Genomic DNA, 20516 nt, shown 5'->3' with positions numbered 1-20516 from the left:
AGTAGCTCTCAGAAAGAACAAGAACGCAAGATTGAATATCTTCATCCACCAAGCCCTAGGATTGCCTTCCAAGACGTCGACAAAAAAACGGATTGCACAATACCTGGGGAGGGATTAGGAAAGCCCATCATACCTCTCAAATAGAACTCAAGCTAATGCCCACAGGAAGAGCCACCCTAAGAAGACTGAATTATGCAACGCCGCCAACACAAGACCACAAGGTTAGGATTCCCCTACTAATTAGACAGAACATCGGGGTACCACCGCAACCACGACACCAAGCAACCAATTTACAAACAAGCTCGCTGCACCGCACGAACCAGGGTCATGAACATAAAGTACGCCAAAATCAAAGTAAGAATAAGACAGGAGGTGAAACGAGGCTTCCCCAAGCGCTGTGATGGCATCCTCACCAGTAGTTGCGGCTAGGGCAATGGCCACTTTCTCTGCGGATTCCGTGTGCGTTGTTGTACGGACGGTGAGGGAGGTCATTTCTTGACCTGTTGTATTGGCAATGCATACTGCGTGGGCTGGCTGTTGAAGATAAGGGAACGCATCAGTGTACCTTGTAGTCGGGTTTTGGCCACGGAGCAAGAATATACAGGAGGAGAAACGGCCCATTGCTTCAAGCACGGGCAAGCCACCAGATAATGTCACAATGAAAACCAAGGCAGACGGCAAAGCTTTGTAGCTGCTACGGTGAAGGAGAGGGTAGCAGCACCTGATGTACGAAATGATAGCCTGCACAGTGAAGTGCCGATTGTGGTAGCGGCAGACACTGCTAGCTTACTGGTGATGCCGTCATCTAAAGCCTGCCCTTTGGTACCTGATCTAAATGAATCAAAAAAGCTCTTAGCGCATATGCTACCAAAGCTTTGGCAGAAACTATTTGCCATATAGCATTATGTAACTTCACGTTTATGTCTTGTAGACACAAGTTGACTGCACATCTGCTATCTGTATGGCCCAGTACACTGAATGCAAGTTAAAAAGAAAGGCCTTTGAGACCACAGCATCCCCTTATAATGGGACACTGGCAGGCTGGCCACACCACAGGGGTAGAATCGAAAGAAAGGCAACAAATGAGCACTGACACAGATCTTGCTCGCTCATTTCCGGCCTTTCCATGCACAGTCCTTTGTCCGTGGTGCACTGCTCATACGTTAGCATGCACCCGCATCAGTTAGCTCACATTTCTTACTTCTTGCTACTGCAACAAAGGGGGGTCGTCGTAACGGCCCCAGAATTGTGCCCTTTCAGTCAACGCACCGCATCGAATGACGGCCACGTGGCCCCGCATTCCCCCCAGGGCCACGAAGTTGCGGCTGGGGGAGACGGCCAGGACGCTGTATGACGCCAGGTAGTCCCGCAAGAATATCTCCTCCCGCCTGCCGCCCCCGGAAGCAGCCAGGGACCACCGCAGCAGCCGCCTGGGTGCAATGTGAGTGGGCGACAGAGTCAGGGCGCCGCCATCGAGCCAGGGAGACAAGCACACAGTCCCACTTGAAGCAGACCAAGTAACGGATGGACAATGGCAACGAACGATCACAGACATGACCCCAGGGGGTCTGCATACCTGTGCTCTGCTTTGCCAGCTAAACTGAACAATTCCAAACGTTCACCAGCATCTCGCACCTGGGCTAGTAGTACTAAGAGACATTTTCTGCTGGATCACATTTTCTACTAAATAGGTTACCCCTTTACCTGATCAGTCAGTAATTAAGCCAAAAAGTGTGTCTCTAAAACGCTAAATCTGCCTAAATTTGTATATGCAAAGTTTAGAACTCTGCAGTAACATTCCTCGAGAAATATAGCATGGGGAAAAAAATTCGTATAGACTCAGCGCAGATATGATACCTACCTGATAAATGATCAGTTTGTTGCCTCACATGTAAGGACTCTGCAGGCGATTGCCCCACATGTAAGGACTTTGCAGGTGATTTTTTTCCTGCTGTTCCAGCAGTTGCTGTTGACTAAAATTAGCCTGACAGAAGTGATTTGTGCAGTGCAAATGCTTCTTCAACTGTGTCTTTACAAAGCAAACCAAATGGTCTCATTTTTAGTGCAGACTAATACTACTGGTGTGGCTGGAATGGATTAGGCTTGATGGGAATGAACCATTACGCTCGTTCTTACAAGTGAGCTTTTTATGCAAATTAACACTTCTTAAAAACAAAGACTCGTAGGCATTCATTAACAAACACACAGCCATGACCATGAGAAGCTGAAAATGGATGACCGCAAATAAAACACCATAAGAATCAATAAAATTTACATCTAAAAAAGGACACACTTGTCTGAATATTTAGATGCTGCCGAAATACCAGAGTGTTATAATCAGTGCACCTTTCTGTTCAGGTGTCTGTACCTGCTGTGTGCTCTGGCTTTTATCATTGTGCTTTACTGTAAAATAAAGCAAAGGTATTACATTCCACACCTTGACACAGTGCTTCACACATACAGTTAAACCTCGATATAACGAACTTCAATATAACGAAATTCTCGATATAACGAAGTTACAAGGCACACACAACTTACTTCCCATTAGAAACCATGTATATTTTATCTCGATATAACGAAGCAAATGTTGCTGCAATTTCATCACAACGAAGTCTTTGAACTTGAAGAAAATTTACCCACAAGGACAATTTCCCCGTGACGACGTCTGAGGGGAAAGCGTTGGCAGCGCGAGCGACTTGGGCAACCCACGCGGCCGGGCCTCCCGTGGCGCGCGGCAAGCAAGGGAGAAGCAGCGAAATCCTCCCGCTGTTGCGAATGGGCATCCCACCGCAGCCACCAAGGTTGCGACTCGCATCCCAGCTTGTCTCCAATGTTGGTTATCAGCCATCCTGACCTGTCTCCGCTGTTAGGACTGGGCCCGCTCACCGCAGCCACCACTCTTGTGACTGGCCATCCGAGCGCAGCCACCGCTGTAGCGACGTTGCCTTGATCCGTCCGCTATCGACGCGGCGTAGAGCAGAGCGAGGAAGTTCTCGAGTCGCCGAAAAGTTGAAGCAACATTTATATGCAGTATGTACAAGGGTAAGCAAACATTATATGGCTCCCACAAAGGCGACAGCACCTCTCCACTCAGTGCCTCCGAAAAGTGCCGCCGAAGAATGCCGACGATAAGTCATAAGTGCCTACGGGCGGGTTTCTATACCCCCGGAAGTTCGTTTGAGCCCTGAGAAGTTTGAATCGCTCCAATCAGGACTCTCGATGGCTGAAGTTTCAAATCCAACGAATCGTAAACGCCGTCTCCGCGAGTCGGTCGTTCACCCGGTGCAGGATTCGGCCGAGCCGCCGCGACGCTGCATACCTCCTCCCCCCATGCTCCTTTGCTGTGACCCAAAGCACCCAAAGTGGCCTCCCTCTTTCTCGTGCCTTCACATTGCCTGGTGCGTTCTCTCGTCGCTTTTGTTTCCCGCGTGCGACGCCGCCATGAGGGGCTGTAAGCGGAAAGCTATTTCGCTTGATCAAAAAGCGGGGATCCTGGAAGCCGTTTCGAAAGGGAAAAAGAAGAGACGTTGTAGCTCGATTCGCGATATCACAAAGTATGCTGTCAACAATTTTAAAAGCTAAGGACGTGATTATCAGCTCTGCAAAATGTGGCCGGTCAACATTGGCTGACGCGCCTGAAGCCGCTACTTGGCTGGAGAAGGAAATCCCGAAAATATTGACGCAATACCAGCCATCGGAAGTCTACAATGTGGACGAAACAGGATTTTTTTATCAGATGCTGCTAAATAGGATGCTAGCACTGAAAGGGGATCGGTGCCACGGCGGTAAGCAGAGCAAGCTGCGTATCACGGCTCTTCTGTGCGTCAACATGGATGCCAGCGACAAACGGGTGCGGGTGAAAGAAGGTCACGGACTACTTCCAGAGGAAATAACGGAGTGATTGCTTTGGTAGGTACCGAATTTCGATGCAACGAAATTTCATTATAACGAAGCACAGTGCCGTTTTTTATGACTTCGTTATATCGAGGCTTAACTGTACTGCCCGCCAGTACACAGATGTGCAACTTTTGCATTCCACACCTGCGCACACAATCTTTATATAGTGGTGCTCTAAACGATTACAGTCGATTTTATCGCGCTGCAAAGCTGCCGATGCCAAAGAGAACTGGTATCGGCCAATTACATGGGAGAATTTTCCCTGGCATTGTGCAGTGCCCCTTCTCTGGCGCATGAGGAAATTGGAAACAGCGGCAAGTGGCCCGGTTTCAACTTAGAGTTGCAATATGTAACAGCACGCATCCCGCCAAGTCAGAACAGGTGGGATCGCACTCCCAGAGGCCACCACCCACCCCTCGTTGGTGGACACGACCAGGGAGAGCGTGCCCGAGGTGCTGAGGATCGCCAAGTTCCGGGGGAAGTCGGCCCCGTCCTTGAAGGCCTCGATCCAGGTCGTCTTGGCGGACTGGTTCCCCACCTCGTTCACGTTCCACAGGCTCAGCGCCGACCCGCTGCTCCCGGTCACCTGGGGAAGGGGTGTTGACCATCACGCCACTCACCAGGCACAGTCCTTGTACGAATGGCCACAAAGACATGCAGTTAAACCGCGCTATAACGAAATTGAAGGGGGACCGTGATTTGCCCGTTGAACCAATAGGTTGTATTCACTGGCGAGGCATGCGTGCAGGCAACCATATGAGTTTGCCATCACTGGTTACGTCAGGCTCCGCGGGATGGCGGTACTTGTGCGTGCTAAGCACATGATGTATGTTGGACGTTCCAAACTCTACCCCACCGAACGCAAAATAAGAGCCTCGACCCCAATGCGAGTGCGATTAATAACATTAATAACATTAATAACAACCAGCACAGGCTTTTTGGAAGAAGGTGACGCCAAGATAAAGTCACAAATGGGGACTCCAGGCCCCATTTGCGGCAGAGTTGAGCCCGGCACTTAGCTAAGTGCTGCTGTGCAGTGCTGCCCTTTGAGCGAAAGTGTTCAAATGTGTTGGTTGTCAATAAAGCAGATGGTTGCTTCAGTAGAGTATCCAATTGCGTTAAAAAGAGCATGCAGACAAAATAAATGTTTGTTTTATTCGAAAGATTTGGTGTTTTATAGTGCCCGCAGCGCTTGTTCGGACCTTAACGATGCTTTATGAACTTGGAAATTAAACATTTTAAGCCATAATTTTGATTCTCCCACTGAATCATGTGTTTCGTGACATCTGCGATGACATATACCGGGCAAGTACTAAAGCGAACATAAGCATGCGGAATGCCGGAACGCTTTATTTGCCGTCATTCCTCCCAGGTAACGCCACCATACGGCTCGGGACCACTATCCACCTTAGCTTTGATTTCGACCAAATTTGTGTACGGATAATGTTTGTTACGGTTGATAGTATTCGTTTCACGAAACATTGAATATGCTCGACAAACAGAGCCACAGAACACTGTCACAATGTTGGTCAGTGCAAGCTCAACACACCAGACGGCTGCGCAGCTGCAACCGGCACAGAGCGCGCAGTACACACAGGTGCTTCTATGTTTACGTGTGCACTCGAAACTTCCATTGTTTACTCAACCATTCTTAAAAGCAAATAGGCCATTCTGCAAGCTTATAACCCATTTGCATTGGATTTTGCCGGCCACAGTTAATTGCATAGATGCCCGTATGCGTAATAGGTTCTAGTGTGGGAAATGAGCTAGTGATTTGCATGGCCATTCTCTTTTTTAGTAATTATACAGCTTATTTGAGTGAAGTTTGTGTCAGTGTGGTGTCAGTGTCATTCTAACAACACAATCTTTCGAATGAACCAAAAGTTGCATTTTGTCTGCATGGCCCCTTTAAAGCTATCTCAGACTTTTGCTGCTGTCTGGTGTGTACACATGCCTCAGTAGTGAATAGGCACACTGCGTTCTGGTGTTTACCCCACACACCTCTTGACCCCGTGGCGAAAAATTTCGTTCCAATTTTTTTGGCACCTTCTGTGTTAACTGCTGCAACTGCAAGTAGTACATTCATACTCCCGACACTGTAATCTACCGGTACAGGCCAGATTCCTGTAACGCTTTAAGAGTAAAAGTGAAGACTTAAGGTAGCACACTGGTCTTACACCAAAAAATTTTATTTTTACAGTTGCGATTATGAAAATTGGGGGACGTATGCAGTTTTCTATTCTGATTGTAGATTAATAACTTTGCTTTTGTGTAAAACGACTATATTCAAATATATCCACATTTTTATGTGTGATTTTGTGACAGCTGTTGTAAAAAAAACTGCTGTTTGAATGCAGCTGAACAAGGTGCCAGTGAACTGTGCACAAATCAAGGAGTGCAATAAGACTAACTTCGTCACTATGTGGTCTGTAGCAGAAGTTACAACAGTTTGAAGTTTCAGCTTTAAAGGTGGGAGCCAGAAAAACCGGTTTTGCCTTCCAGGCCCGAACTTCAAACAGTTATAACTTCTGCTGCAGACCAGATAGTGATGATGTTAGTCTTATTGCACTCCTTGATTTGTGCACAGTTCACTGGTACCTTGTTCAGCTGCATTCAAACAGCAGTTTTTTTGCAACAACTGTCACAAAATCAAACATAAAAATGCAGATATATTTGATAGAGTCGTTTTACGCAAACAAATTTTATATCTACAATCAGAATAGAAAACTGCATCCGTGCCCAAATTTTCGTCATCGCAACTGAAAAAATAAAGTTTTTGATCAAAGACTGCTCACCTCTCATGGTGGTCGGCGCAAATGAAAACACGGGACAAGGGGAGTGGGAACGTCACAAGGCTGTCTACCAACTGTTGTGCAGTTCCCACCCTTCTTGCCCCGTGCTTGCATTTGTGCTGACCATCACGAGCATTTTACAACTCGTCCAATTCGCTACCTTATTGCGGCTCACCTCTAATTCTGACCCAAGAAGCACCTTATCACATGTGCACGAATATACCACAAAGGGCACAGTTTTTAAGGCAAAAGAAAAAAAATCGCTGGCAATAACATCTTGCATGAAGCTTTCCCCACTGAGCACAGAATGAAAATAAGCCAAAACAGCGCATCTGAAGCGACCTGCGTTAGAACGGTGGTTTGGGCTAGTTGGTGGTGCATACTGAAATTCAAAACAGCGCGAAAAGACAGCGCGTCGTTTCCTTGTCCCGTCTTTTCGCGCTGTTTCGAATTTCAGTAGTCAGTGAAGCAACCTGGCCCCTGCTTGGGCCTCTTTTGTGGCCAATTGTCAGTGCTGCTGAAAGTTGCAGCCGAGAAAGAGCCCTCGCACAGGGGAACCACAAACTGCAGTGTAAACAGCTGCCACATTGTTGGGCAGCAAAGCCGAACACGCATGGCACTTAAGAAGCAGGGAACCACTCACCGCAAACGTCTCATCTTCATTGACAGCCAGGCACCAGACACTGCCCCCCTGGGCCAAGAGGACAGGAAATCATGAGGGCTGATAACAAAATCCCCTCTGAAGAAGTTACTGCAGTGAGTATCACGGGTGCGTATCCCAGTGCTCTAAGGGGTAGAACGTTGGCTCACCCCTGGCGATGACATCCGGTTCATCAGGTTTCCAGAGCAATTCCAGAAGCACACGTAGCCATCCTGAAGGTCAAGCAAGGGGAAGGAAGGAGTCAGGTACGGGTGCAAACAAAACCCCGATGAAAACAAGAACAAATTCAAGATAACCACTGGAAGTGCTCAAGTAGCAATGGCTTCTCCACATGGTTCCCCCCTCCCATTTTGTATTCCCAAAGACAAGTAGTTTGCCCTGGATGAGCCTCATTTTTGCCAAAAGGCCTGGTCACTTACCACATAAAAAGAAGCCTATGTTTGTTTTCAGGCGGTAATGAGTTAGAATGTGCGACTAATGAGTACTTTGCGGTAGCTCAGGGTTGAGCTATTACAGTCAAGCCCAATTATAATGGCCACAGTTTAACGAACACTCGGTTATAACGGAAAAACGTGGCATGACCGTCGCGGTATGCACTAAGGCAATGGCAATAAATTTCAGACACAACGAACGGGCGTGAGGGTGCAGCTCCGGTTCAGGAATGACCCACCCTTGCCTGCCTGCGAGAAGTGGTCCCAGTCCCCACTTCGATGGCTGTTTCACACTTGCAAAGTGTGGTATGTACTGCGTGGTATCACCCTTTCTCAAAATAGCTGATAGCAGCCAGAAAAAGAAGACACCAGTGAACAAACACGTAAACAGAATGGGGCATCAGTGTTGGGCATTCCAGGTTTCCACCCCCCGCACCCCCCTGCACCCCCACTCCACCCCCGTATGCAGGGAGTGTGTCAAGAGGAGGGAGGAACAGGGATGAGACAATAGGTTATATGCGCAGAAACTTGGTGTTGGCAAGGTGGCAACACCTGCAAAGCGCAGGCAGTGTCTCTCCCCCCCCCCTTCCCTAACCCTGGGCAAGGCAAAGTGGAAGAATGATCTCAGTCATGAAGGAAAGAAAGTTGGAGCCGCTGAACTAGCCAGGATTGTGAGTCTGCACTCTCTTATTTCTGCTCACTTGCGCATGAAGCCAGAGTAAAGCGGGACGTGTTCCGTGCTTTTCATTGCAGCGCTACTTTGTGAGTTGGCACTACCTGCACCAATGATGGCCATTTCGAAGCGTTTGCACCCCCATTACAGCTGATATTTGATGGCATCTTTTAGAAGCGGTGCTAATGACGACTCGTACAATTTTCACCCACATTATGAGCTATCTTCCCACACATGTGACTTTGTTTGGCCCATTATAGTTCTGTTCTGGAGGGTGAGTGGTAAACTTTCCTGAGGAGCTTCACTGATGCAACCAACACTGCACAAGTGACGTTCGTGGCCATGTAAGTGCAGCTGCCGTATGCGTGACGAGTTTTCCCATGCAGAAAAGGCTTACAACACCTACAACAAACAGCAGATATAATGAACAAATTTAGCGCAGCGATATGGTCAGCTTTTCTGCCCTATGCCTGCCATATGCGCACCGCGTTTTCCCATGCAGAAAAGGCTTACACTTATGACAAACAGCAGATATAATGAACGAATTAGTGCAGTGATATGCAGCGATATGGTCAGATTTTCTGTCCTATTGGTCAGAAAAGCTGACCATATCGCAGCACTGTTGGTTGTGAACTTGAGCAGTCACGCTAAGCAGGTTTATCTTACTCTTGAATGAACCTGGCAGTACTCTGGCACCTGCCAGTCCCAAAGAGAAAGCATCAAATAGAGATAAGTTCACCGGCACCTTGACAAGGGCAGAATAAAAATGAGCATCAGTATCTCTATAGCATTGCCAGTATACGCCAAACACGAAGCACATCCATTGCGCACGGCCCGCTGTACGCAGTGCATCTTTGAGCCTGACTGCACAAAGTGTTGGAGCTTTGCTTCTTTGGGGAATTTTGCTCCCATTTACTAACAACTACGGGGAGTGTTCCTGCCACCTGTATTGTATTAATTTTGACTGCTGAAATGTGGAAACCCTAATTAATCAAATATTTGGCTGCAAGTAGGACTGCAAGTTTGACTGTGATGGGGAACAGAAACGCAAGCCGGCTACACCTCCCGATTCACTTCAGCGCGCCCTGCTGGATTGGCAGCTTCGATGCATCAGCCTCAGAACACACACTCTTCAGTGAGCACGATTCCAGATGAGAACAGCCTACCAGTTCATGCCATTCGCTTCACATGCACTTAGTGAGGGCGGCTTGTAGAAAGTCCAGGCCCAGCCATTGGGCATGTTCTGGTGTTCGGCAGTTGAATTCAGTCGAGGCTAGTTGAAGGGCTGAAGATTACTGGTCTGAAATGACCATTTAAATCTTTATTCTTTTTCCGTTGGATGCAAGCAGAATGCTATGCAAATAGTATCCAGAACTCGCTAATGATAAACTATTTAATAAGTGGCACTGCGGCCTGAACAAGCTAGGTGCTAATGACTTTTGCCAAAATGAGGTAAGGTACTAAAAAGTTGATTGATCGATTGTAGGGTTTAACACGCCAACGTAACGCAGGCGATAAGACGCGCCGTAGTGGAGGGCTCCAGGTTAATTTTGACCACCTGGGGATCTTCAACGTACACACAGGCGTTTTTGCTTTTTGCCTCCAAAGTAGAGGCAGTGTAACATCAGTAAAGTGGTTATTACCCCTTCCCTATCCACCTCAACATGTTATATGCTAACTATTGGGCAGCTTGAGAACAACGTCAGACGTTTTGGATAAGGTTTGACGTGACAACTACCTGGCAATGCAGAAACTAACATACGCTGCTTCCAAAGGGGCATGCATATACGGACGGCCACAAATGAAGGAAACATACACATACTGGAGTATTTGACTGAACATGCCACAATAGAATTTTACTCGACAATGCTGCAACAAAACGAAGCACTTTGCGCCCAAGAAGTACGGGTGGTGGGGTTTGTTGGTGCAGAACATCGAGTGAGCATGTGCTGGCTTCACAGAACAGACAGCACACAAAAGGGCAACACGGTTAGCCGGACAACAAGAACTCTTGCCACCTCTGTCCATTCACACTGCAATGCCGCACACACTCTTTTGGAAGAGGGAGGGAGAGAGCCTCACCTCGCCCACACTGAGGTAGCAGGTGTGCAGGATGGCTGCCCGCCAGACACGCGAATCGTGGCCGTAGAGGGCGTGCATAGAGCTGAACCACCCGGCGGCCAGCTGGGTGGGGCCGAAGGGCTGCTGGGAGTGGCCTCCGCTGCCCAGGCCCCCCACGCTGGTGCCGCTCGACGAGCTCCCATCGTGGAAGCGGTAGATGCGCAGCGACCGGTCGTCCGACGTCGAGCACAGCAGCCGCTGGGGCACGTGCAGGCTCACCGAGAAGATGGGCCCCTGCGCGCGCGGGAGGGGGCTCTCTGATAAGGGGAGGTGCACGCCCCACTGCCCGTTTGGCATGATGCCAAGGGACAAGTGGCATACTTCGGATCACATTTCGGAGGGGGCCACACACAGAGAAAAAAGGAGGGGGAACAAAAAAAAGGGCAAAGTAAAAAAAACAAAGCACGAAAAACAAACAAGGAACGCATTGGCAGCACTAAAACATCATTTTCTTTGGTGGCATTGAAAATCATCAGTGCCTTAGCTCGGCTAGGCCAGGATATAGACGGTACTCGTTGGAAAGTTTAGCGGTCAATTTCTTCGCTTAGCAACACTGGAAACAGCCACAGACATGGCCGATGCGCCACGGACACGGCGCAGCCTGGGCCACTGTGGCCGCACGCCGAAGAAAAAAAAAGACACAGGCGTGCGTCACCTGCTCCATTCCAATCCGATTCTAAACTGTGGCGCCAACAGAGATGTTATTAATCGCACTCACGGTGAACTCGACGCAATACTTTGTGTTCGGCAAAGAGTTCGTAACGTGAAACACAGTCGTGTTTCACAGTCATGCTTAGCACGGACAAGTGCCGCCATCCCGCAGAGCCCGACGTAACGAGTGACGGCGCACCGTGGCCTTCGCGATCGGCTACTGGCAACGCGCCGCCGGCAGCTAATCGCGGAAGCCACGGGCACACTCACACGGTTGCATGGAGGAGAAGAGGGGTGCCTGATCTGCGGGCTGTGCGCGCAACGTCGCCTAGCAACAGACGCTTAGCCACAGATATGGCAGCGCACACTTGGTTGCCTGCATACATTCCACGTTATTGAATACCGAGGATACGTAGCGTGACCTAAGGTTCAGCTGGTTACTCTTAGCTTTCCTGGTTGTCTAGAATTAGCTGACTTTCATGCTTACTGCTGCTAAAACGATTTCCAAACCAATCCAATACAATTCAATTTATTCCAATCAACTACAAATCCAAATCCAACCCAATCCAATCCAATGCTCCTCGCACTTGAAAGCACGGCCCTTCAAGGTCCATGCGAAACTGCTCAACCTCGGCCAGTGTAGCTTACGCTACAAAAATGATGCATGCATTGCAACCAGACATCGAACGCGCATATGTTTAATGGGTGCACCCCTTTCAACAGAAAAATTATTTGCCGTGACTTTATCGCGCCGCCGGAACAAACCCTGTTGCGCCTGCTCAATAATTCTTGCTCCGTGCCCCAGGGGCACCCTGCAAAGGATGCACGGCGGCATCCACGACTGCTCACCTGGTGGCCAGTGAGGCGGTGCAGGACGGGGGCGGGCGAAGGCTGGGAGGGCACCCAGAGGAGCACCTCTCGGTACACCGTGCCCACGACAGCTACGAGCTGCTTCCAGGAGGTGCCCACCAGCTGCGCTGCGTACCTGGTGCCCCCCACACACGAGTCAAGGAAGAACCCTGCCCAGCAGCTGCTGATGGGATGCCCTCACGCACGCTGGGGAAGCCCACATTAATCCCCAGCTGTCTTACTTCATCGCACCTTATGTAGCCCTTTCAGGGTGGGGACAGCTGGAACACGATTTGGCGCACTCTTTGCGGCGGGGGAACCTCCATTTGGAGCACTTCATTTGGAGGCTGCATAAGATCCTCACATTTGGAACGTCTGGGGGGCAAAAAGAACAGCACAGGAGAAAAGTTCTTTACGGGAGCTTTGCATGAACGGAAGTGCCTTCTCACAAACCAATGATACGTGCAACTGAAATGGAAGCTTACAAAATAACCAAACAAAGGAACTGCAAACCCACTTGATGAATTGCCATAACAATAACAATAGCACGTAGTAGTACTAGCACTAGTAGCAGAAAGAGAAAGCCACATTTTTTTTTAATTGAATGTGCCACGAAGATAAGCTATTAGACACTTTACAATTTTTTTTTTTTTTCACACAAAGGCTTACACTAAAAAAATGTGGCCCGTGGCACATTATTGCTTTAAATTTTTGTATATCTTTATACGCTGGCCAAAATGTTCACTATTACGCTGAATTTCCTGCTCAATGATACTGACTGAACACAATGCATCAGACACGCTTGCTAGCTGCATGCCTCCAGTGGAAAGTTGCACACTGAGGTGTAGCAATGACCAAAACATGATAAAACAGAGGGAGATGAGCACCATCAGCATGAACAGATAAAAAGAAAAACAAGAGAAAACCGAAAGCTACAGTGAGCCCAGTTACACAAATGGTGTTGATGTGGCTGGTACCTTGCTTTACCACTAACATAGATAAAATGCATGGAGTTTAATTGGTTTTCATTGAACCCTGAAACTAGTGAGATAATTCCAGGCTTTCACACTGTTTCGGCACAGTTTTTAGACTTTTTGGCATGAGACAACACGACTGTGTCAAAATGGGGCAATCACCCGCACTTTTAAGCTGTGCTCACGTAAAGTACCTATTTATTTAAATATAAGGAGAGTTTTTTTTCCCCCAAATCCGTAGTCTCGATTTCATACTCCGCCTTGTATTCGAAGCTCAGTATAGTATACATCTGGCGATTTTTTTGACTCTCCAAACTGCACGCTCGCCTTATAATTGTGACCACCTTATAATCGAATAAATACGGTACGACTCTTTCTAAATCCACCAGCGCAAATGTATTTTGAACACGTATGAGGCTCCGTGCCTACACTGTTTTCAAACGAGGGCTATCTACAGACAAGCAACACATCCCCTGCAGGAACGCCGCTCTCCTCGCCACTAACGGCGGTCGGATACACGAGGCAGTAGTCGGTGCAGGTGGTGACGGCCAGCGCCTGGCGGGTCTGCCAGTCCCAGTGGGTCACCCGGTTGTGGCCGAAGCAGAGCGCCAGGGCGCTGGCCACGGACGTCCCGGACTGCAGCCACGCCACGTCCCAGATCCAGTCGTCAAACATCACCGGCTGCAGCACCACCTTGAACCTGCGCCCCACACGGAGAGTGTGGTGCTGGATCAGCCCAGCAGGGTTTCCTCGAGGACCAGCTTCTGAAGCATACTGGTGCCTTACGTGTAGAGCAGTGCGAGCAAATTTCTTTTTTTACAGAAACCTCAATAGCAAAATTCGAGTGCAGCTGAAATATTTTCATTTCAGTTTAACGTGCATGGCACTTCAGTAACTTGCTTGGTGATGTGAACGTGGCTGGGTATCAGCTGGGTCATGTAACCGAGAACAAGAAAAAAACTGCAAAGGGGATGTGATAGAAGAAGAGGAAGGAGGAGGAGGAGGGGGAGGACCTTTTCAGTAACGCGACGGTAATACTATCACAATCACTATGTAGAAAGAAGTGCCTAGGGGTTCTCGTAATCCTTCCTCCCAGAAACAATTCGAACTCTCAGCTTTTAAACCTCTCTCAGAAGCGTGACCGAATGTGCCAGTTTGCACGTAGAAAGATGAAAAGGAAGAAACGCATGCCAACTGCCCCCCCTCCCCCCCTTTCCACTTGCCGCGAGAGGAGGGAGGACGTGCCTCTTGGACTTACGTTACGACTGATGTGGGGGCCACCTCGGCCGTCATGACGGTCAGGAAGCGCGAGCCAAACACCGCGCACGTCCCCGTGGGCTTGCCCACTGCAAGGCAACACCACCATGCTGCATCAATTCCCATGTGCTCGCACTCGCCACTGTTCGCCAACTCGCACAGAAACACGAGCGGGCAAAATGAGGTGAGGAAATTTGGGAGGGGGATTTGCATCGCCCGCCGGCAATGGGGCTCAGAAGTTTTGGGGACGAAGCACTGCATCCTGGGACTGTGTCCTTTCTGTTCTGCCTACACCTTCAGTAACCAAGACACACCACTGTCAGTGAAGTCAAACACATGCCCCAACTAGCCCAAGCAGTAGCATGGTGCTCCCAAGGGTTCGAAACTGCTGCATCAGTGAAACAATGAAGTAAAGGGAACTTGAAAAAAATTGATGCCTCATTTTCTGCAGGCCTCTAGATTCCCAAAGAAAAGGCAGCTCCTAAATATTGTCGTGGGTGTAAGCCCAACTTACAGGATATGATAATACTGGGTCACCCAGAATGTGACACATGCAGCAAAACACGTGGCATTTGTGCATTTGACAGCAGTTTGACTTCCCCACCCAAGGACACCCTGCAGATACTAAAGCGCTCACCATAAGTTACTTCGTGACTCGTACCAATGCATCGACGTGACAAAAGTACAGTAGCGTGTGATTCACTTTAACTGCTTAAGGAGTTGCACATTATACTACCTTCCACCCTCCCCCAAAACAAGAAATTGATTGATTGATTGATTGTAGGGTTCAACGCGCCGACGCAACGCAGGCGATGAGGCGTGCCATAGTGGAGGGCTCCGGATTAATTTTGACCACCTGGGGATCTTTAACGTACGCCGAAATACCCCAAAACAAGAAAACAAATTTTGGTCACAATGGAAAAGCGCATACACAAGTTGAACATCTGCGTAAGCTGTCCTTTTAAGCAGTGTGGTTGCGTTATGCAACCCCACTGCATAAATACAGTAAATGCTCATTAATTCAAACCACAAGGGGATGCCATTTCAATTAAAACCAAGACAAGGTGGAACAAAAGTGAAGCAGAAGGGCATGTCAACAGGTAATGCTTAAAAAAATTGGCCGCGTATCTGCTCCTTTCGTTGCAAATGTAGACAACAGATGATAATCTTTGTCGAAATTTGCCAAGTAAATGCCTCCCTTCACTTTCCGGCTTACCTCATGTTGTTCCTCTTGCATCGCGCTCCTCCCAAGGTAAACACGCTAAAGGTTTTCTCAAGTCAATTTAAATTTACCGCGTTCCTCTGCTCCAGGCTGGGTGCCTCGATGCCAGCACTGCCGTACGGCGGAGACGCGCATGAATCGAGGCGCCCTACTTACACGTTTATAGAACCGCGTTGCCCTAGTCCACGTGCGTTCCAAGCAGAACGTGGAACCCATCTAGTGGAACCTTTCGTAACTATTGCCGCTTGATTTCTTAAAAGACCGCCAGAAGCTATAGTGGCGCGGGCAACAGCTGGTGACAGTGTGAATTTTTTTCTTTGCACTGGATGTAGTATTTCATTTCGCAAAACTCAAGCATTTATGAATATTTTTATAAAGGAACACTGTAAATATCCGTTGCGTATTAATTTTCTGTCTTATATTTGCGTAATGTCTTGTTCTTGTTCAAGAATGTTGACAAGTATGAACAGACGTTTAGATTTGGCTGTGAGTATATAAGACTATTGCGCAGACTTCGTTTCACTTTGTCCGGATGGCTGAATCAAGTCACAGACAGACAAACAAACAAACATAAAGACAGATCAAATTTCTGGGTTGAAGTAGCCTAAGAAAGACTATCGTCTTTAGAAGTCCGTGACTGCCGTCTGCTTTTTGTGCTTGAAGGTTCCAGCCAGTGCTTTTTGCTCTAACAAGTGAGTATGGCAGAATGCCCCTCTCCGCCATTTTTAAAACTGAAGAGGAGGAGGGCGGCATTTAAATAGTACGGCATGACTTCTACAGCACTTGGCCACACTGGTGCTTTGACAGCTTCTGCGCTTCTGAGCTGAGAGATCTGTTGAGCCAAGAAATCCGAGAAATCATCTGTCAGTGCACCACACACCACAGCACTCGTGTCCATGTCAACATAGTGGTCTGCAAAGGAGACTAGGGTTTTTTACTCCGAAAACAAAATTTTGCCCGATTTCACTTTTTCTCTTCATTCTCATCTTCGTTACAGAGGCAGCGTCGCCTCATGTGCAGGCAGTGGGTGCATTTCTCCGCTGGTGCAAAAGCCCGCAGTTCAAATTATCCGTGGCAGAACCCGCTCACATTCAAATTAACAAGCTTCATGATGCATATACTTTGGAGCTTGGCCGGATCAAATCGTAAAGTTCAAATTATCAGAAATTTTAATCGACGAAGTTCGAATTAACGATCTTTCACTGTATAGTCAGTGTAAGTCAGTGTTGATAGACACCAGATACGTTTGCATCATGAATCAAGCAGTTAACCTGGACAGCTAAGATGTAGTGGGGTTAGGTACGACCACTTCCACTCGGCTACAGCCACCTTTGTTTACATTCTATGCATTAATCATATTACAGTTACACAGCACTCAGTCAACACGTGCAGGCATGCCGAAGATGTAAGAGAGCTACTACAGCTTTCTGCAGGCTTTTCAAAGAACAAAATGTGCCGTCATGTTTGGCCACCATCTCTTAATTGGCTGCATTTGTTTTCTAGGGATTTTCGTGGTCCCAATGGGATAACCAGCACCTCAAATTTATCAGGGGCATGCCTTTTCTTTCACGCAAGGGAACCACACTTTAGAACACAAGAAAGATAACCCACAGTAATTGGAACCTAAGCTTATCACTGCCCATGCCTACTACCCAGTCAAAGGCCAAAGCTTTGCAAGTTTTGCAGATATTTTTTAATGCACACAAACTTTCAAAGACTTCAGTACTTTTCAAAAAAAATTAAAGCCCCTTTATTGAGGGGAGACACTGGACTTAATTAAAATAACATTTTAATTTTCAAGTGAACTTTGTGAAACTTGTCATTCTTGCTGTTTTTTTCCACTGATTCAAATATGCCATTATTTTTTCAGTTGGCCAATTAGTTCTTGAGGTAATTAGAGATAATTAGCCATTTTTGGTCAAACAACAGACAGAACAGTGTTGGTCATAAAACTAATCTTTATATTTTCCAATGCCATGAACCCTGGTGAATGCAATAATTGAAGCAGTTTTTTGACGCATCGCTTGGAACTAATTTTACAGCCCATTAAACTTTGATGGCACCAGCGGCAAGGAACCATTGTGAGCGCCCATTTCAAACACTGAAAATTAATGAGCTGTAAAATTAGTTCCAAGCGATGCATAAAAAAACTGCTCCAATTATTGCATTCACCAGGGTTCATGGCATTGGAAGATATAAAGATTACAGTTTTATGACCAACACTGTGTCTGTCTGACCAAAAATGGCTAATTATCTCCAATTACCTCGAGGACTAACTGACCAAGTGAAAAAATAATGGCATATTTGAAACCAGTGGGAAAAAAAACAGCAAGAATGACAAGTTTCCCAAAGGTTACTTGAAAATTAAAATATGTTATTTTAAGACCAGTGTCCCCCCTTAAGGACGGTTACAACGCGAACCTTTCTCCCATGCAACATGAGTCAAAGAAAGTCCAAAATCCAAACTGTTTTGACCATGTCGGAACGGCGCTATCGTATAGCTGTCGGTGTCATAACATGAGGGACCCAGGTTCGATTCCGACAATGGGAAGCATTTTCTTTTTTTTTAATGCACTTGATGTTCCCTCGTTTATCGTCATCATCATTTTGTGAAACCCATTGGGTAAAGTTGGCTTTCCTGCAGTGCATTTTGACACGACATCGAACACTATCAGTGAGGCATAGACAACTTCGCTTTAATAACAATTGCCGTTAAATTTGATCTGCAGGAACTGCACTGCTTGCCATATCAGAGTATTTTTAATAACTACAAATATTGCAGATCAATGTTGGCTGCGGATCATGTGCACGACAGCACACACATGTACACACAATCACCCCCACACCTCTACTTTCGTTTGCTTTCCTGCATGATGACTTGGCCTTGCAAGGAAACAAACACAAAAGTGCGAACAAGAATCTGGAGCTTAATGCACATTAAAGAGAACAATTTTCTTTAGCAGTTCTTTAATTTTCTTTAACAATTTTATTTTTTTCCGCAGCGCTGAAAAAAATTTAGATCTAACTAAAGTCATCAGGTTAACATAAGATTAAACAGGCAGTAAGGAATTTCACTCTTTGGCTCGTCTATGAACTAGCTATAACCACAATACTAGAACTGACTTTATCACTAAAATTATTGAGACGCTAACTGATTTTACAAAGTACCCACAATTCTGGAGCGTAATAGTAGACCTCCCTCAATTTTTTTTTTTTTTTTTCCATGCACAGGGGGTGTTTTTGCCTTCACTACAACAAGTGCTGTGGCCTGGTGTTTGAATCGGTGGTTGTACAGCACTGCCTCATAACGGAGTAGGTGATTTCCATTACGTTCTGGCACTTGCCATTTAGCAGGGGGGGCAGCTATGTGTGCAAAATTAAGTGCTCTGTAGACTATTGCTTCTTAGCACTTCAATAGCTCGATAGCCCCTTATCACTCATTAGCCCCCTAATGACCAGCCACACAAGCAACACTGTCTTTAGTTAACACAGCAAGAGGTATACACCAAAACCATTACTGCAACTACCTCATTACCTTTTGAGGGACTGTCAAGGACTGTCAAAGAGCTATTTGATCACTCACTATGGTAGAACGCAAGCTACAAAGCAAATGCCTCTTCAAAGCGGGCAAAATCCCTGTAGCAACCGTAACCCCGTTTGAATGGGGAAGAAAAAAAGCCATCCTGGGGGCTCCATTTCCAAAAGCCCGCCTTTGAGCACAACATAAGGGAACAAATCAGAGGTGTAGCTGGCCCAAGCCTTCCCAGTGAATGGCAACAAAAAGAAGCAATATCACATGCGATGCGTGTCACATAACACATTTTGATCTTGTGCATTGCACATGTGCGCTTCTCTCCCCCTCGACAGTAACGTTGGGCCTCGCAAGCAGCGTGCCTGCCCAGTCCCTGTGCTTCAGCTGTGGCACCCCTCATGGGTGGCCACTCACCGACACGTATCCCGTGCACATTGGTGGTGGTGAAGGCCGTCTGGAACCCCACCTGGCTCAGGGTCTCCAGGCAGTAGGCGTACACCCGATCACCTTCGCCTGCATGCCCAGCAGGGGGAGGGGGAGAGCCACGCATGACAGGTTGGAGGAGAGCAAAGAAATGCACCCCTTCCCGACACGCTCGCGGAAAAGCCCCAGGTATCGCAACGTGCCTCGCACTCAGCTCCACACTAATAAAGCTCAAACCAGGCAATTGCCCGACAGGCTCTGCTCTGGTCCTCTTGGCCACAGAGCAGTACGTCTGGAGGTTGAAATTGGAGCTTGATGCCTTAGTGTCAAACGTGTATTAAGAGGACTGCCGATGTATGGGGCTGTGAACTTGTTCATATGATTCTTAACAAGCGGCTATCCCACACACGCATGCACTGCCTATCACCTCCACGAAAATACACCTGTCGTGGCTGCGAATCAATCCTGTGATTGAGCAGCCTTGGCCTCCGCGAGTGTTTGGATTACAGTTTGCCTTGAGGCATTTCCTCTGGCACGATGCCTCTTGCCACCTTGTGCATACCTTTTTCTCATGGAGTCTGCTTCCCACCAGCCCTATCCAAAGGTGCAGCACACCTCTCCTCATGGGCGAAGTCGGAAGGGACAAGCCACGAGTGAAGATGCAAAAGCTGCGGAGACAGCTCGCAGGAAGAGCTATTTAAAAGCATGGACCGGCATCACCAAAACAAGGCAAGTTGGCAGCCCACTCGTGCAGCAAACAGCACGCAGAATGCCGTCCAGTGTTTTTGCTGGCTTGCTTCCTTGCCCTTTTCCCTGCCCCCTTCTTTTTGTTGACCCTCTACGCTTCGAGAAGCATTACAGTTCAGGAAGGTCAGTTTGTAGAGAGTGTATATGCCCAGTGCGGATGCCACCGCCGCAAGCTGCACAAGATGAGGCAAGAGGACCATAACTAAACAGGGTCAGAAGTGACGCAATAGAGGGAACAATAAAACATAGCTGAGTGTGTGAACTACCCATAAGCACTCAAGTGATA

General features: G+C 47.6%; 1 protein-coding gene across 1 annotated transcript in view; it reads right to left on the bottom strand.

Moving 5' to 3' along the window:
- The window catches only part of LOC144151646 (tRNA (34-2'-O)-methyltransferase regulator WDR6-like), a 66650-nt gene that overhangs the window by 42459 nt on the left and 3675 nt on the right, over positions 1 to 20516 (bottom strand). The window contains exons 2-10 of the mRNA XM_077682757.1: positions 19475 to 19573; positions 14308 to 14395; positions 13567 to 13749; positions 12076 to 12211; positions 10537 to 10809; positions 7500 to 7562; positions 7333 to 7380; positions 4311 to 4483; positions 1270 to 1430 (exon numbers count right to left, since the gene is read on the bottom strand). Of these exons, the coding sequence (XP_077538883.1) occupies positions 1270 to 1430; positions 4311 to 4483; positions 7333 to 7380; positions 7500 to 7562; positions 10537 to 10809; positions 12076 to 12211; positions 13567 to 13749; positions 14308 to 14395; positions 19475 to 19573 (1224 nt within the window). The remainder of the gene's footprint in view (positions 1 to 1269; positions 1431 to 4310; positions 4484 to 7332; positions 7381 to 7499; positions 7563 to 10536; positions 10810 to 12075; positions 12212 to 13566; positions 13750 to 14307; positions 14396 to 19474; positions 19574 to 20516) is intronic.

The sequence above is a fragment of the Haemaphysalis longicornis genome, unplaced genomic scaffold (genome assembly GCF_048455015.1).
Source record: "Haemaphysalis longicornis isolate Haplotype H1 unplaced genomic scaffold, Haemaphysalis longicornis Haplotype H1 scaffold_9, whole genome shotgun sequence".
Classification (NCBI taxonomy): domain Eukaryota; kingdom Metazoa; phylum Arthropoda; class Arachnida; order Ixodida; family Ixodidae; genus Haemaphysalis; species Haemaphysalis longicornis.
The sequence above is the reverse complement of the archived record's forward strand: the minus strand, read 5'-3'. Positions and strand labels throughout refer to the sequence as shown.